The sequence below is a fragment of the Condylostylus longicornis genome, unplaced genomic scaffold (genome assembly GCF_029603195.1).
Source record: "Condylostylus longicornis isolate FDR11 unplaced genomic scaffold, ASM2960319v2 ptg000028l, whole genome shotgun sequence".
Lineage (NCBI taxonomy): Eukaryota > Metazoa > Arthropoda > Insecta > Diptera > Dolichopodidae > Condylostylus > Condylostylus longicornis.
In genome coordinates this window covers 2,579,606-2,599,776 of record NW_026577997.1, presented here as the reverse complement: position 1 = coordinate 2,599,776, position 20,171 = coordinate 2,579,606, and the positions used below count along the sequence as shown (strand labels likewise).

The window sequence follows — 20,171 nt, the reverse complement described above, 5'->3', positions numbered from 1 at the left end:
ACTGCCAAACTGACTGATATTGTATTTTGTTGTATTTAATTTGAAAGCTATGGTTATATTTTTTATTTTTGTTGTTTTGAATTCCATTGAACTGATTTTATTATAACTTTCTTTTGTTAACATTTTATGAAAACTTTGATTTTAACATTATTTTTTAAACGAAAATTATATAGAAAACTTTGAAAATCTGACACAAATCTTAAGCTCTTTTTTTTAATTAAATTTTCTTAATAAGAAAATTTTTTTTCTTGTTTAACATCTTTTGTCACAAGGTAATACAATATTTCATCCGTAATTAACCTAATTAATTATTGACTCAAATAAGTAATTGTTTACTAAAAATTTCTAGTATACGAGTATCTTGTATACTTATACTTCTTGTATAAAATTTTAAAATATCCTTTTATTCGAAAAAAAAAAAATTTTTTTCATAAAATTTGTGCATTATCACATATTATTTATCACATATTTTCAATAGGTACTTATGTGTAAGTATGTATGTGTGTACATATTCTCACAAATGTATACTTAACTTTGTATTTTTCAAAAATAAACCATCAGCAAGGTGCACATAATAGCGCACTCTAACGAAAAAAAAACTCGAAAAATGAAAAATACAAACATAAAAAATGTGTGTGTGTATGCACAATATATTAAAAACTCCATATACACATATACTTTTATGCAAGCGACGTCACCGTTATACACAATATTATATACCGTTATATATATAGCAAAGAGCAAATTTATAACGGAAAAGTCAAATAAATTAAACGTAATAAGTGCATAGAGAAAAATGGAAAAAAAAACAGAAAAAAAAATCAAAATTGAATAAAATTATTTTATTTTGTGTGGCATCTCTATAGTGCAATTTCTATATATTAGATTACATACACATGCATATTATCTTATGCACCAATATATTGGTATATAAATTTTATTTTTTTTTCGCGACTTTAAAGTAGAAAATATTTATTCAATCCTTAACATTTTATTTTATGTTTTTTTCTTATTTTCATTTTTCCGTTTTGCTTTTGTCAGGATTATGTTGAAAGAGTGTTAGAAGCCCTTTTATTAACTATACAATTTTGTGTCTCTATTCATATACACACTATAATATAACTAGTAAGTACTGTATGTTTCAATTTCGATGTAGACGGATGAGGTTGCCATACTCATTTCAAAAATATAGTGTAAAATTAGGCTTTAAAATTGAAATCATAATAAAATAATAAAAAGATTCTAATTTTCATGATTTCATCATTAATCAGTAGAATCAGTGTGAAATTTGGGTCCTAATTAAAGAAGCTTATTGTAATTGCCGCGTCACTTATGTGACATTTATCGTTTTCGCTCTCACATCTTTTAGAATGTGTTATTCTAGTTCTCAAGTGAGACGTCTCACATCTTTTAGAATCTGTTATTCTACTTCTCATAGAAATGGAGATGGAAATAACTTTTATATAACAAGAAAAATCTGCTACATTTCTAAAAATATATGCGATAACACCTTAAACTTTAAACGTATTATCTCCATATATATGTACATATGTATCGAATATTATTTTGAAAAACATTCTCAATAAAAAAAACTTACCATTTGCTATATACGTAACTATCAAAGAACTGTGTCATGGACATTAAATGCAAAATAGTAGTAAAAATAGCAAAATGAAAAACAAAGAAAACAAATGAAAATAATGAAAAAAAAGCGATGAAAAATTGGAAAAAGGATATTCAAAATATAAAAGGGTGGAGTTCATTTTTCCTATTCAAAATTTTCTCTAATTTTTTTCGTTTTGTTATATTGAATATGATAAGTAACTCAGTTTGTATGTATGTATATTTTTCTGTATTTTACGGTATTGTTCAAATTGACGATATTTATTTATTTTTTTGCATATTTATAGGGACAAAATAAAAAGCAAACCGAATAAATGATAGCTAGCTAGCACTAGTAGTCTTAACAATTACAAAAATTTTAAAAATATTTTACAGTCTCTTGTACGTATGTACATGTTACAAATAAATATATGCGCGTATATCCTATGTACGTGCGATAATAAAATTTCGAAAAACAACAAAAATATAACGCAAAAATTGTTTACAAATTGTTATTAATTAAAACTTTTGTTGTCATTTGCAATTTTTTATTTTATTTATCAGAATTTTTTTGTTGTTTTTTCGAGTGAAAGACTTGTAAAGGAACGTGAATTTTCTTCTTAATTTAAAAAATTTATTAGATTTTTTTTTTCAATTTTTTTTAAAATTTGAAATAAAAAAATAATATTTATTATTTATTAAATTGTTATGACGCCACGTCTTTCGCTCGGCTATTATGAAATGAGATAACTGAAAAAAAACAGAAACTAAAATGGCGACTGATTATCCGACTCCTTTTCTTTGTTGTTTGTTTTATTCTTTTATAGACCAGCGAGTGATGAAGGACCCGCATATAAATAACAGAATCGGAACAGAATAATCGGAATTGAATCTTATATAACGTACCTAGTCTACTAGTTGTTTGTATATATAATCGTAGATAACCTTGATGTAATATAAAAATAAAATATATTTTTCAATTTAAATTTAAAATGTTATTTTTACCATTACACATACTTATGCATTATTGTGCAAGGGAATATACCATTCCATCATATAAGGGTATAAAAATGTTTAGATAATTTTTTTGTTAAAAATTATTTTTAATTTAATTTTTTGTTTTCAAAATAATGAATTCATATTCAAAAATTATACTTTTATAAAAATAATTTTTTTCAGATATAATTCTAAGACCTTGTCCCATTATTAAAAAAAATGATGCTATTTTTTTTGCTCAATTAAAAAATATGCGCAACTATTATTGAAAAAATAACAATATGGTACAAGAATCTAAGCTATTGTATGAATAGAGACATAGATTATGTTATACGTACATATACGATATAAAGGCAATAAGTAAATATAATGCTATAAATAATGGAGATTTTGCCTTTTGTATTTGTGTTTATTTAAAGGTATACACTCTTAATGCATTTCCATTAATTTTATATTATTTTGGAGGATTAGTGCACACAAAGGATTTTTATCATTATAAGTATATTATAGTGCAGATAATTTCAAGTTTTTTCATAAAAGCAGAAAAACATTCTCAATATAGATATTGATTTCAAATTTAAAGTAAAAAAAAGCATAATTTAAACTCAGTATTAATTAAGACTTATTAAGGAGTTTACTGTTGTACTATTGCACTTTCGAGTTTGGTCCTTTCTTCCCACACAATAGCCCCGTACGTCAGAATCGGATCTACCAACATGTTATACATCCACCTAATGATAAAGGGGCTACATCCCCCAGGCCTTTCCGTGAGAGTTCATGTTTGCCTTACCGAACAATTTGCCCCTTTTCAATGGTTTCTCGAAGAAATCCCAAACTTCTTTTCCTAGTGAAAGGCACCACCATGATATTAGTCCTATCCAATGTAAGCCCCACCGTAGAGCATTTCCTCTGTTTGATATCACACAAAACCTCTTCGAACTTCCCCCGGCAATAATGGCAATGTCATAGTCCTGGCTTTCAATGCTCTGATTAAGCAGTCCCGTGAAAAGTCCGTCCACAACTAAACTCCACATCAAGGATGATAGTATCCCTCCACCTGGACATCCACTGCTCCGAAGAAGAGCATTGGTCTTTTGTCTCACGGTAGTCTCAGCTCACCGTCATACCAGTACGTTACAAGTCCATATGACGTAGTGCTATCTAGACCCGTGTCTCGCATGGTCCTTGATGTCTAGGAAAGCACACATAGCTATTTCTTTGTGCTCCAACGATTCAGCTATGGCGCCGGCTAACTGATGCCCGTTGATCTTCCCGCTTGGTATGCATACTGGCAGCCGTTGAATGGAGCGCCCTCTAGTACCGTCGTCCTAAGTTACCGGTCGATTATCTTCTCCATTGTCTTCAAAAGAAACAATGTGAAGCTTATTAGCCTGAATGACGTATAAATCATATCCTTTCGACTGATCTTCGGGATGAATACGACTTTAACCCTTCACTAAAACTCTGGGGCATATCCGATAGCCAGAATGCTTTGAAATATTTTGGTCATGACCGGAATAATCCATTTCCGACCATCCTTAGAAGGGAGGGCTATGTCCCGTACATCCCCGGCGACTTAAATAGCTGAGAGGTGTCAATTACCCAACCGATCCGTCCTCCTCTATGCGCCCTTGTAAATCCTCCGAAGTTGGTACAGTCTATTCCATTATCCTACTTGCTTTACTACCCAATTCGCTGTCCGCAAAATGAGTTTCCAGAAGAAAAGTCCTTTTCTCCGTGTAAAACCCATCCGGCCTCCTTAGCAATACCAATGTACACACCCTCTCTTGCCAACGTCCTATGCAGCCCCACCGCCGCTGGCGCATCCACTATGCTTCCGCAGAAGGATCTGAAACTCTTCATACAAACGTTCCGGACCTCCTTTTTATAGAAGGTTAGTCTCCTATAGTAACTTTCTCAGTAGCTTCTTTCCTCTCTTAATGGAACATCTCGATTCGCAAGCCTCAATGATTGTCCCACTTAATTCGTTTATCACTTCCCCAATTGGCGTCTCGAAGGTTTCTTGAGAAGGAAGTCTCGTCAGCGAGTTCCTCAAGGTAGTATGCGGACTCTGGATACCAGGCGCCCTCCAGTTTAAACGAGCCTTCCCATGGTATGCCGGGCTCTGCCATGGCTGACTTTACTTTCCCGCGCTATTCCATAAATGGAAGACATAAACAATAACAGCAAAAACAGCAACAACAAGCACAACAACTGTGACAAACACAACAACTGCAACAACAACAACAACAACATCAATAACAACAGTGACAATTACAACAACAACAACAATACTAAGGACAACATTAATACAAACCCAGTTAGTGCTCAAGGGTCTTCGGAACCAGAGCTTCTCTCGACTGACGCAGAGGAGGAACTCCTTCTCACGCCAGTAGAGGAAAAGGCGGCGCCTCCGATGGAGACGGATAATCAGGATCCTCTTGAACCTATTATCCAACAAACTGAGAAGGACCTGAAAAGGTTGGACATCAGGGGAAAAAAACAATATTTCTCTGGTGCATTCAAGCGGCGTATCGCGGCTTATATCAGGGATGGCATGTCCCCAGAGGAAGCTCGCAGATATGAGAAGAAAAGGCTGGAAAAGCTGAAGGCCTGCGGATCGGGTGTTGTGGCCGACCAACCCCAGAAGAGGGAAAGGTCGGAAAGCAACACCCCTGATGCATGGCCCTCAAAAAAGAGGTCGATGAAGGGCAATGTTGAGGAAAAGGTCCCTGGGAGCATTCCTCAACAAAACCCGAAAATGACCTCTTATTGGGATGCAGTAGCACAGGTCAAGGTGGCCATCACTCATAGACTGCATCCAGAGGAAAGGCTACCCGAAGTTCAGATGGGGAAAATCAAAGTAGCCATTATGGATGAAATGGTTAAAGTTGTGGACTCTCATCCACAATTCACTGCAGCGTTGCAAAGGAACGGATGGATATCCGTAACATGCAACAATCAAAACACAAGGGAGTGGATAATCAGTGTCTGCAGGAAGATAAAGCCTTGGGACGGTTGCGACGTCGTGGTATTGGATGGCGACGACATGCCATCCTCAGCATGTCTGCGTCACCTACGTACCAAAGGACGAGACAACCGTCAGTCTCTCTAGGGACAAGTTTCTAAGTAGGATAGGGAAGCAAAATCCCGGCCTCAAGATAAGTTCCTGGAGGGTGCTGAGGATGGATAAGGAAAAGGACGGAGGCTGCTCCATCACCTTTTCCGTGGATGATTCCGGATTGGAAGATCTACGTAAAGCGGAGTTCCGACTTTTCCTGAATTTCTTCCTTGTTACCGTTCGGGTTAAAGGAAGAAAATCCTCTCAAGGTGCTGGCGGCAGGGCAGGACCAAATACAAAACCAATGCCAATCGCGACAACGACAAGCACTTCAGGCCAACCAAAAGAGCCAAAACTCATTGGAAAGTCTGAACCCATTGGGAAGCCCGCAACTGCTTCGGCAAAAGAGGCTGTGGCAGGGCAGGCGCTCACCAAGATGTGTAAAAAGACGGCAATGGGAGGTAAGGCTCATGTAAAGCCTTTGTCTAAAGGGCCAAAGCCCATAGACAAGAGCCGGAGGAAATGATATGGCTGTGAGGTGTATCCAAATAAATCTACAGCATGCTAGGGCATCTACTGATGTTCTAGCTCATAGATTTCTGAAGGATCACCTCGATATTGCCCTTATCAAAGAGCCTTACATAGTGAAGGATCAGGTTAAGGGCCTAACAGGTGAGCTATTGTATGATAATACAATTGGGGGCAGGCCTAGGGCTTGCATTTTGTTTTTCCTACCTCCCGGGGGACTGTGCCCACCCGGACGAGCAACTGAAGGATCTAGTGGACTTTTGTGGAAGGAGGAACTTCCAACTTATAATAGGAAGTGATGCCAATGTCTGGGGAAGCAGCAATATAAACAAAAGAATTGAATTTATATATAGCAATAAATTAATGGTTATGAATGAGGGCAATAGGCCGACATTCATAAATGCAATTAGGGAAGAGGTCCTTGACATCACCCTTTGCACTGAATTCATCGGCAGTAGGGTTGGTGGATGGTATGTCTCAAATGAGACATCCATGTCCATCATAGGCAGATTAGGTTTGATATCATGGTCTCCGGGGACCTGGCAAAAGAAATATATCGGGTACCCCAATCCACAGATTGGAGTCAATTTAAAACGCTTCTCATGGATGGGATTGGATCTGTTCCTGCTTCTGTCAGAACGGTGATGGATATCGAACTGGCCAGCGAGGCCCTGACGGCGGCTATTACTAATGCCTACCACGGGAGCTGCCGCGCTAAGCCGAGGCGGAGCAATAGGAAGTGCCCGTGGTGGAATGAAGAGCTTTCAAGGCTTAGACTAAAGACCAGAAAGCTATTTAATAAGGCCAAGGCGTCGGGTTCGTGGGAAGAGTATAAAGACTCACTCACAAAATACAATAAAGAAATTAGGAAAGCGAAGAGAATCTCCTAGAGGGCGTTCTGCAAGGGCATTGATGAACTCTCCAGCAGTGCGCGTCTTCACAGGGTGCTTTCCAAAAAGTATGCTAGCGGGTTGGGCCTAATGGAACATCCTGATGGCTCCATGACTGAGAACGGAAAGCAGACGTTGGAGCTTATGGTGTCAACGCACTTTCCTGACTCGGAGATTCTTCGGAATCACTCAAATGCGGTCATTGAACCGAGGGCATCCTGGCCCAGGAGGGATGACTGGCAACGATCCCGTCTAGTCTTCACGATGGGCAGGATTAAATGAGCTGTTTTCTCTTTCAAGCCCTTCAAATCTCCAGGTGATGACGGGATATATCCCGCATTTTTGCAGAGGGGTTTCCAACATATCGCCAGAGCACTGTTGGAAATTTTTCGTGCCAGCTGTGCGTGGGGTTACATCCCTCAGGCATGGAGGGTGGCTAAAGTGACGTATATTCCGAAGGTGGGTAAGCGACCAAGCAACCACCCAAAGTCTTTCCGTCCAATCAGCCTTACTTCTTTTCTATTGAAAGCAATGGAAAAAGTGATTGATAGATTTATACGGGGCGATGCACTGGGAAGCAATCCCTTGCATGAATCTCAGTACGCCTATCAGTCGGGAAGGTCTACTGTACTCGCTCTGCAGAGTCTGGTGGGGGTCCTCGAAAACTCACTGGAGGTGGGGGAGGTGGCAGTTGGCTGCTTCCTTGATATAGAGGGAGCTTTTGAAAACACCCCATATCATGTCATCTGTGAGTCGTTGCACAAACGAGGGATTGATGCGACGACTAGCAGATGGGTTAATCGGATGCTACAGGATAGGATTATTAAGTCCACCATAGCCGACGATATACTCTTCATCTCCGCTGCAAAAGGATGTCCGCAGGGCGGGGTTCTTTCGCCCCTCCTGTGGTCCATTGTGGTGGATGATCTAATCGCTGCTCTCAGGGGCTCCGGGGCGCGTGTCTGGGGATACGCCGACGATATGGCCTTCGTCGTGCGGGGAAAATTTGAGTACACTATTTCTGATCTTCTACAGCAAAATTTACGTGTTGTGGAAAGGTGAGGCAAAGGCGTTGAGTTAAATATAAATCCAAGCAAAAGCACTTTAGTCGCCTTCACCAGACGCAGAAACAGGGATATATTAACGAGCCCAATTCTGTTTGGTGAACGTATTAGTTACTCTAGGGAGGTGAAGTATCTGGGGGTAACCCTGGATGATCGTCTCTCTTGGAATACCCATATAGATAGAGTTATCGGGAGAGCTACGGCGGCCTTGTGGACGTGTAGGAGCTTCATCGGGGAGACCTGGGAAATTACTCCCAGAATAGCACTGTGGCTATATACGGCCCTTGCTAGGCCCATCGTCACCTATGCGTCGATTGTATGTGTGCCGTAAGGCTCAGTAGGCGGGTGTACGGGCCAAGCTGAAAAAGCTACAGAGGCTGGCCCGCCTGGGAGTGACCGGGGCAATGCGGACGGCTCCCACCGCTGCATTGGAGGTGATGATCGGATTGCCGCCACTGCAACTCCATATATTGAAGGAAGCACGGCTAGTGACTTACCGACTTCTCTCTGGCTTTGTGCAGCCGCTGCCTTTCTGCGGTCTGCCTTCTTCCGCCGTGGGGGCCAGGCTTGCCTGCCTGCTCGCGGCGGAATGCGGCCGTCACTGGCGGGACACGAAAGGGTGCCGTCATGCGAAAGTGTTTCTTTCGGTGTGCTCCAGCGGATTCACCGCAGAGTTGCTGGGGATGAGCAGGAGGCTCACGGGGCACTGTCCAGTGAAGTACCACCTGCATGGGCTGGGGAAGTCGGGCTCCCCTCTGTGCAGATTTTGTGGGGGTGGCGATGAGACCGCCGTGCACATTCTCTGCGACTGTCCGGCACTGGCTGTTCGGCGCTGCAATTGTTTTGGACATGGGTCTCTAAGTGTTCGGCAACTGTTGTCCAACTCGACGGGAGAATGGGGGGGGGCTACAATAAGTCAAAAATGGCTGCGGTGGCTTGTGGATTACTCCTGTCCCGCTCGGTTCCCTTAGAATCTACGAATCTACGAATCCTCAAGGTTGAACCAGATGATTCTATTTTAATGAGGGGTAAGAAAGTAATGAAAAACATTCGACAGTTTTCACAAAATAAAGTTTACCTGACAGCTTCCAATATAGTACATACTAAAAAAAAAATGTGAAGCAGTATATATAGCAGAAACTAAAAACTTCAAACTTGTTATAAATATACAGTGTCAATAAACTATGATCAACAATTTAAATCCCATTTTATATAAAAATATGGTCATTGATCCTTCCTAAAATATCTAAAATATTTAAAAAAATTTAATATTAAAAAACTATATATGCAAGGATTTGTTTTTCAATTTTTTTTTACATTAAACATTAATTTTCGTCTTAAAGAGAATAGAATATTGATTATAAAAATGCTTTCTATGGTACCACAAAGTTGATTGTCACACATTTCTCTTCTTGTTTTTGAATATTTTTCAATGTTTAAAGGCATTTTTTCCTACATTCATTATAAAAACATAAGACAAAAAATACCATTCAATCTCTTCTACAAGTATTTTTTTTTTTTAAATTTTTACAAAATTCTAAATGCTTACAAATGCTCCAGAGAAATTTCCTTACAAAAAAAAATGCATTTCTCTGGTATTTTTTTCTTTTTTCAAAGGGTTTCTTTCATTCCTTTTGAAATGTATTTAAAATAGTTTTCATAAATATATATATGTATATATACTCCGCTATGACATATATATGCACATCATAAATATTTAAAATGACATAAATTTTTTTTTTTTCAAATTTTTGAAAGTGCATAAACATTTCTTATAAAAAAAGAATTTTTGTGTACTTATATCCTTTGCATTCTATATTATGAGTATGTAACAATATACAAATATTTCTAAAAATTTATACATATATGTCGGTACATTGTAACTATATAATAGTATCTATACTTAGACTATAAGCTTTAGAGAGCATACCCAACGAAAATAAAGAATACTTTAAATTATCCTAGGGCAATCAAATTTTCCTTCTTTATTTTTGTTATTCTTACTTTTTTTTTAGTTTTAAATTCGGAAACCATTATAAAAGATCACTTATTTTGCTTACATTATGTATAAGGGGTTTTTATACTGTCATATACTTATTTAAATGTATAATGCTGAGCCTAACAGGAATTAAATCATTAATAAAGGACTTCTGAATGCGATAACAGTGTTTGCAACAATTTATTGAATCCAGAAATTCAGGTACCGAGTCATTGAATGAGAAGATGAATGCACTTAAGAATGATGTAAGAAAAGCTTTGTGTCAAGGTTGATGTTAGCCTTGGCTCGTCTTTTGATACATATACATAGGTATATAATCAGACTCCTGTAGCTTGAATGCACTTAAGTGTGAAACTAGTAATACCATAAGTTACGAACTCTCCCTGGGCTCGTACAGTTTTTAAGTAAATAAATTGTTGCAAACACAGATATTTTTAAACCAACTACAGTGAAATATTCATCTCGAGATCCTTCACCTTCAGTCATTACCTCAATACCAGTTCCAGTTAATTCATGTTGTCAGTAAGTTGTGCTTAATTATAGATAATAAAGATTCAAATTGATTGTAATTTTTAATATTACTGCAACAAGCTTTAAATATAAACCTAGATACAAGTTTTACCCACATACTTTACCTTCTGCCATAGCTGATGATCTAACTGTTCATAAGTCTTTTCGTAAAGGTGTAGCAATTCAGTATTTCAAGGAGCATGGCTCAGCTGGTAACAATGTTAGCTACGGGTATTACAGTACCTGTAAGTAAGCATATTAATAATAATAATACTTTCATTAAATTGTTATAAAATTTAGATAAAACTAAAAAAAAGGAAAAAGAAAAAAATATATCTTAAGAAAAAAAATTAAAGATCGTATATTAACTGCAATTTGGGACATACTACCAAAAATAACTTTCGTGTGCACATGTGCTTACATAACATTTGTAAATAAAACAAAAAATGAAAAAGTTCATTTACCTTTAAGATATTGTCCTTTTGGCATATGTCAATATATTGTTGTATAACTACAATATAATAGTTGAACATATTGAAAGGAACGTAAATGAAAACTATTCAGCTTCTTTGTTTTACTTAAACAGACTATAAAATCTTACTGATATATGACTCTTAAGAATAAGCGCCACCCCCCTCTCCCTCAATTCGCCTCAGTCTCCTTCAACCACAAATCATTAACTATTAAGTTTAAACTAAAAAAGAAAATGGAAATTTAATGGAAATTTTTTTAAGAAAACCCTTTCTCTTTCTGTACCTAACAAGTCTATTAATAAGTTGGTTTGATTATTGTTGCTGTTGTCGTATTTTAGTTTCTTTCTTCTGAAAGGGAAGGGGAATTTAAAGGGAATTTTTATTTTAAAGTATACCTTTTTTCATTAAAATAAATTTTCAACTTTTAATTTTACTTTTATTTTGTTTTTATTTTTCTCCATACTGTGGTTGAATGTATAGAGAGAAGAATGGGAGAAAATATGTTTTACCACAGCCGCAGGTATATATTTTTCCTTCAACTATTTAAAATTGTCATCATCTCTATTTTTTTTTTTGATTTTGTCTATGCGATTGTGTTTTTGTTTTTATTCATAAAGAGACAAAAAAAACACAAAAATATAATAAAAAAATACAAAGAGCTAGCAGATGAACACTGACCCGTTTTTTTTTTTGTGGTTGTTGTTTTTTATAAATTATAAAAATTGTACGAAATTGAAAAGGAATTAAAATAAGGATAAATACAAAAATTAAAAAACCAAACGTAATTTTCTCGATTATTTGATATTTTGACATAAGCTATTTTTTGACATTTAATGTCAAAATGCTTTTATAATTTTGGTCTAAAAGTCGTAAATATTTTTAAATTACTTCGAAATTGTAAAAATTGATAGAAAGTACTAACAACATTGAATGGATATTCATACCGCTAAATCTTAATTACGAAGCAGTATAGTCATATAGATAACTATAATTTTGGACTCTCAAAAAAGTCGATGATCCAATGTTGAGCCCGATATGATTTTATTGAATTGTATCAAAAATAAACTATTCAACAACCTACGAACAAAAATGCAGCTCGATTAAAAATCAAAAAAAAGAAAAATTATTATTTTTCAAAAATATTTTGAAATATTATAAAAAATTTTGCATACATCCGTATGTGCATATTTTTCAATTATAATCTATATTCTTTATTGTATTGCAACTTCCTTTATATAAGTAATCGGGAAATGCAAATACTTCAATGTATATAAACTATAACACTTAACTAAAAACAAAAGGGATGGAATGAGATACAAATTCAGTTGATCTGTCCAACTCTATGTAGCCACACGTAGATATTTAAAGCCATCTACTGAATGAATGTATATACAACAATTACTCTACTAAATTAATAGACTGTATGTTTGAATAGGCTGAATTGTCATTTACTTATCCACTTATAGACTTTATTTTTAAAAAAGCTTCACAAAAGGAGTTGTAATGGAGTGAGAACAATTCCACTACTAAAAAATTACGTTCAGAGTGAGGCTATCGCATTCTATGTGGTAATGTGGTGTAATAACAAGTGAGTGTAAAATAAAAAGAGAGTTTTTCTTGCAAATTATGATTTTCGTGTGACAGCCTGTATGACTCGTTGTGGACATTTAAATTGATCCTATATTCTAAACTAAAATCCAAGGTTTTCTCATTCAAAATTATTACACACTGTTTTTAGTTATGAAACGTAATAGTTCAAAACGTAAAATAATTTTTATAACAACCAAGTGTATTAAAACTTTTTATTATACAAACTTTTATACCAACACGTTATATACACATAAATATACATATATAAAAGTAATTAAAACTAAAATGTGGAAAATACGAATGAAAAATATGAGCAAAAAAAAATATTGTTGGTATATATAAACTATATATCTGGTATACAGAGGTAGGGGTAAAATAAAAAAGTACTCAAAAAGTCGGTCAACCTTTTGTTTTTAATTCAAATTCAGAAAATATTTTTTTCTCAATTTATATTTATGTATATATATATATATATATATATATATGTAATATATATATATATATATATATATATATATATATATATATATACATTATATGTATACCTTTGTATATATAGGTTATAAATTCACCTATAGACACATTAATGGAAATATAGATGTTTATACTTCGGCATGGTATATATTGAATAAGAATGCTTATATATATAGTTAATTCTATTATAAATATAGTAAGCATTCTATATTGTAGCTTTTTTATATGTAAAATTTTTAATTCGACGTCCTTTTTTTTTACATTGCAGTAAAAATGCACTAATTTCGAAGCAATTACAAAAACAAAATAAAAACAGCAAGAAATAGAAAATGCGGTATATGGTTAAAGTGAAAGTCACTTATATTTTTTTTTTATTATATAAAATTTACATTATAATAATACGAATATATATATACATAGAAACATAGGCATTGAATAGAACTTGTAAATATTTACATATGTACGTACACTATTAATTATGTAAGATAAATTTAATATAGAAATAATGTAAAACAAAGTTAAAAACAAAATAAATTTAAATGAATTTTTATGTCATTTACTTATACGTTAGTGCCATGCCAGTATATCTTACTTACCTACCTACCTACCTAAATGTTAATTTTATTTTAAATGTACAATATTTAAAGTTTTGTCTGTCACATACACAATAATTAAAAAATGAATGAGAAATAAAAAATTATTTAAAATGTGTACTTGTGTATGTGTGTATGAGGCATTTTAAATTATATTTTTAAAATACTTAATCTTAATATAAATGTTTTTATATTTATAATAAAAAAATATTCTTTAAATGACATACATATACATACATAGGTATACTATAATAAAGATTTATTAGCAGAGCATCAAAAGCGCTATAAGATTTTTTAACACTTTAAAAATTTTAATTTTAAATTAATTATGTTAATGAGTAAGAAATATATATATGTATATATATGTACTCGTATATAAGTTAATTTATAAATTTGGGATAAGTACGCTATTAAAAATTATTTTATTCCAATTTTTTTTATCAACAAATTAGAAAATAAAAGTAGAAACATGATTATTAAATAAGCGTTTAATAAAATAAAAGTTGTTAAAAGTTGTCTGCTGAAAAACTGTCGTTGATATCATTCAGTTAGTTGTTCCAATAAAAGTTCTACAACAATATGAATTTTGTGAAAATTTTTTGAATTTGATACTTGATACAGCAGCTTCAAGAGCGATTTAAGGCGATCACAAGAAAGCCGAGAAATCATGTAAGAATTCTTATACGAGTACTCCAATGGGATACTGCAAGGTTAAGAAACATCTAAGTTAATTTAGCTTAAGGACTGACGGGAAAGGACTTAAGGACTGATTTCATCAGAAATATAGATTTCAGGAAGGTTCTCTAACCAAGACGCTGGCCGCGGGTAACAATACACAATAGATCTTTTAGGTCGCGGTGGATAATCGATCAATTTTATATAACAACGTAGTTTTGACATACGACGTAACATACTTCACATGCATGACGGAAATACATACACGTATTTACGTCATGCACATTTCGCAAACATAAATATGACGTAAATGCAATGTCTGTATAATTGCATTTAACATATTTATGTTTGCGAAAACCTTGTACTCTTGCACTATTGTTATATTTGAAAATCTTCTTATATTTTGAGAAAAAATTGGTTAAAATAATCCTTGAATTTCTCTTCATATACTCTAATTTTATTTGTGTTATATATATGTATAACATTTATGCGTATTTCTTTGAAAATGTGTATATGAGTTAAACTTAATTGTTAACAAATAAAACCTTTACTTATTTAAGGACTTTTAACAAATTATTTTATGATTTTCAAATGAACAAATGTTGAATCAGCAAAATTTTCTAGGAAAATAAATATTAATGACAAATTTTTTTTTTTGAATGTATAACGGTTACAGACTCAGAATACATAGTATACTATTATGTACATACCTACATATATTGAGGAACTCATATGACGAATCTTATATTCAAAAAAGTGTGGAAAAGAATTTTTAATTTTTATGTACGTATACTAATATGCTTAATAATAAAATTGTAAAATTTACAAATGTTTGTTTTGTATTTCGCGAAGTTACAAGTTTCCTTCTAATTCTCTTAAATTATTAACGCACACACACGTTTAAATTACACATAAATTTGTTATTTGTTTAACATAATTCAAAGGATATTGTCTTATATGGTTTTAATTCTTTGCCAACACTATTTTAGTAAACTATTATAAAATTTTCTATGATGTAATGTCTTCTATCTTATAAATTGTATAAAGGAACCAAATCCTCTATTATTTAGCATAGAGATAGAAATTATGTATGTATATGTACATATGCATGCATATACATTTTAATGACGGCAATTCTATAATGTAACTTACGTAACAGTAAGTTGTTTAAGAACTCTCTATTATAATATAAAAATTTTAAAATAGGTCGTCTTAATAATATGATGACAGCATATTTTTATGAAAAATATTTTTAAAAGGATTTATTTGTTTTAAATAACTTTTGTTATTTGAGAATTTTAAAAATTACAAAATATATAAAATATTTTTTCAAAGCTCTTTATGTTTCTTAAACAAAGTAGTTTTATGCGTTTATGAACTTTAAAATTAAAATTTTATATTAATATGTATTCACCTTGCCGCAACGGACCTAAATGGCCTAAATGCTCCTACTCCTTGGGAAATCGCGTCAGTTTGTTTTGTATTTTCCTAAAATATGGTGAGCGAATTATAAGTCTCAATTGAATATTAAATCTTACTCAAATTTGCAAAACTTAATTAAAGCAAAATTTGAGAGCAAAAAATTACTATGCGAATTTTTTGAATTCTCGTTGATAGTTGCTACTCTTTATGTTTCTCAAAATATAGAACGGTGCAATGAAAATAAGAAATTCATATAAGAGAAAACTTAAGAGTCGGTTTACTTATTTATGATTATAATATCAACTCAAATAAGTGCTATTGTTCCATAATTTTACTATTATTGCTGTAACGTAATTTGCAGTTAAGTAGCTTAACAGTATGGTTAATGTGAACTATATATGTATAAGTATAATTACTTAATTTATTAAAATAAAATATTTTCTTTGTTCTCTTAACAAATAACAAACCTGATAATTATAATTTTTTTTTTTCATAATATTTTTAAATTTTAATTTTTTTTTAATTTTAGGGTATTATGGATAATCCATCATGTCCGTCAACACCACCCGAAACAGTTCAAGCTCTATTATGGACAACAGTAGCAGTATTTGGAATTGTATATGCTCTATTGGGTACGTTCGAACAATAAAAATATCTTTTTTTTTTGCTCACTTTGTTTCTCTTATATTATTTACGATTAAGATTTAAATGCACGATTTTCACTGTCTATCTCTTTATAATATATAGTAAATGTATACAATTTAGGGCGTATAATTATTGATATACATGTATAACAGTACATACAATTGTCGTGATGTATTAACATTAAAAATATTTAAATATTATATACATATAAGCATAGAGGAGATAAATCGTTTAAATTGTTTAGTGTTGCATGACCTAAACAGAAAAATCCAACGAAATAATATAAAATACAAAATATTGTTTCAGTTTAATTTAACACTTAAAAATTTTCTGATAAAAACGTCTGTTGCTTAAAACAAAATATAAATTTTATATATGTATACAATATATAATATGTATATATACATGAAAAGATTAACATTTAATGTATCAAAATCAGAAAAACATTAATAATATAAATTTGTGTACATTATTTTGATCATTATGATCATAACTACCATTTAAAAAAAATTGTTTTTTATTTTTCAATTAAATGTTACAATTGAAAAATTTAAACAAAGAAAAACCTATTTATGTATAGCATACATATATATGTATGTGTATATACAAATGTATAATAGAACCCAAAAAAAAACAATCAATTGGGAACAGAGCCGTATTTAATACTATAGTTAATTCGGCAGAGGCCCTATAGGCATAGCTAAATTCTCATAATACGGATAAACCCCAAGAAGCGCATAATATTTAAACATAAGAACTATATCTGTACATAAGAATTTCTCGGCAATTTTTCAAAGCAGCAGACAAATTTGCCGTTTTCCAACAATTTTCAATTTAAATTCTCAAATTAGAATGAAAGATTAGGAGCTTTTTGGGATACTTTTACTTTCTTTTCAGAAAAAATAATCGCAAATTAATATTTCCTATTGGGAATTCTATTTTTTCAAATTGAATTAAAGATTTGGTTCGTTTGATTTAATCGAAAATAATTTCAAAATTTCATGGCAACGACGTCATCAGAATACATTGTCTGGTTCATAACCTTAATCAAAATTTTTATTGTAACATTCTCAATTTTCATATAATATTTTAGTTTTCAAAGCGGCATCCTGTACAGCATTTTAAATTAAATCCGGCACTGTTCATATAAAACAAATCAAATGATAAAAAAGCGTACATAAAAATGTTTTTATAATAGTGTTCAATGGTTATACACTGCTGATGTAAAATCATACATAAAATTTTATCTGATAATTTTTGTTTTCTAATTTAAATATTATTGTGTTTAAGATTGCCGTATTTATTAGAAATAAAACTGATATAAAATGGTCAATATAAGTTGTAGCACATTATTACTGTGTATTTTCAAGGTCTTAGAATTTGAAAAATTGGAAATTTAATTCTTATATTTGCTATTAATATATTAATCGTAATTAAATCTTTATTTTCATTTAAAATTTTAAATAACAATTAAAAATTTATAACATAACATATTGTTAATTCCAATTGAAATTCCTATATCATTTAATAGAAATGTTATAGCGATTATTGACAGAAATATGAAGGGATTATAATACTTAATAGTTTACAATTTGTGCTGCACAAGTAATTGTACAATAAATGATTTAAATCACAATATTTATACCATATAAAATTTTAATAATATTTTAGAATTATTACACATTTGTTTATAAGGCGACCCATAATTTTAATGTATAACATTTTTACAGACATAACAAATTAACCGAGAGGAGACAGAATTAAGGGGAATATTATTGTCATATTCAAAAAGTGAAGTACATATAGAATATATAAAAAACAATATTTGCTCCCCAAAAAAAAATCATAAAATAAAATTCATTTAATGTATGTTTGTGTTGTCATGTGTGTACACATATATAAAGGGAAGCTTTGAATAATTTAAATGAATGTGACATTGATATCGGTTTTTTTGTCTGTTGTAACACAATATTCAAAATGATATTGACTTTGTTTTTTATACAAACATACATATATATGATCTAATTGCTCATAAACCCATGTTCATAAAATATTACTAATTTCAAAAATTATTCTAAATTCTACAATTAATTATTCCGTAATTTAAAATAATAAAAGAAAACATGAGTCGAAATGAAAATAATAAAAAATAATAAAGTTGGATCAAACCAATGTTTTGTAAAGTAGTACTTTTCCCTTGAATAAGTGAAAATATTGCTTTTTACATTATTTAAATTAGTTTCATTCGTATGTGTACACAAAAACATTTGTTATGATTGCATACTTTTAGGATGAGAAAAAGAGTCCTTAACATAATGATCGAATTTAAGCGTTGATTGCGTAAGTTAAAATAAATAATTATATTTGTTAATGGTATGGAATTTTACCGTTAACTTTTCGTTTTTATAGAAATTTGGAAAAGCTTGCATTTCGCTTGTTGAATTTTATAAATTTCTCGAAATGACAACTTGAAAAGGGATCGAGGTGGAAAAAATATTCTTTTAACGAAATATACTATTTATTTAGTAGCTAAAACCTGTAACCCGTACCTGACGGACAAAGTGAAAGTAATAAGCACTTTTTTTCAAAATTTGAAAATTTTTAGAAATGTAAAAAATATAATAATTCAAAAAAATATATCCTATAATAATTTCTTTTTTATTAATCTCAATGATTGTTTTTGTAGATAACTTTCGTTGAATTCATTAATTTATTAATTCCATTGAGAAATTTAATTATATTTCATGGAAAAATATTCCTCATCATCATCATTTGTATATATATATATATATGATATATATATATATATATATATATCATATATATATATATATATATATATATATATATATATCATATATATATAATATATATATATATATATATGATATATATATATATATATATATCATATATATATAATATATATATATATATGATACATATATATATATATACATATATATATTAATTTTTATGATAATTTTTCAATTCACGGCATTTATCTAAAAATTTAAATTACAATTAATCTTGCATATACGAGGAATATGTAAAAGTGAGTTACTTAAACCATAATGCTTGCTAACCTTATATATACCATTGTATTTTAATTTAATATTAGGTAACTTATAATAGTTAATAGGTAAAAGCAATTGACGAATTTTAAATGATAATGTATACTTATATAGTAAAGTTAGTATATTACGTAAATTTAAGTGAAAAGTGGAAGCTATTAAAATTCACTACCAAACACAATCAATTATTTTTAAATTTCGTTTTATTATAATTATACAAAGCTATCATATACACCTATTGCATTTTGAATAATATGTAAAATTGGAAAAATTTTGTATAATATTATACGAGAAGATATTGTATATATAATTTTAAATTAAGTATTTTAATATACTAAAAACAAATATATTTATATAGTATGTAGCGGATAAAAGCTAAATATAATATTATGATAGAAAATTTAAGTGAAAGCCGGATTATGTAAAAATTGTATATCTGTATGCATTTAATGTATACATAAACACAAAAATAAAAATTATTATTCGATTTATTGTTAAATTTAATTGTACGTACATTGAAATAGACAAAAAGTGTATTATACCTCCCCTGTATTATACCTAAACTCTCTTTTGAT

The 20,171-nt window shown here is 31.3% G+C and overlaps 1 protein-coding gene across 3 annotated transcripts in view; it reads left to right on the top strand.

The window, feature by feature from the left end:
* LOC129607798 (transmembrane protein 198) overlaps window positions 1-20,171 on the top strand; it is an 81,209-nt gene that overhangs the window by 48,631 nt on the left and 12,407 nt on the right. For all 3 annotated transcript variants that reach the window (XR_008696845.1, XM_055518975.1, XM_055518976.1), the window contains exon 3: window positions 16,407-16,509. Coding sequence is in view for 2 of the 3 variants with exons in the window: in XM_055518975.1 (XP_055374950.1) it covers window positions 16,407-16,509 (103 nt within the window). In the remaining variant the exon portion in view is untranslated. The remainder of the gene's footprint in view (window positions 1-16,406; window positions 16,510-20,171) is intronic.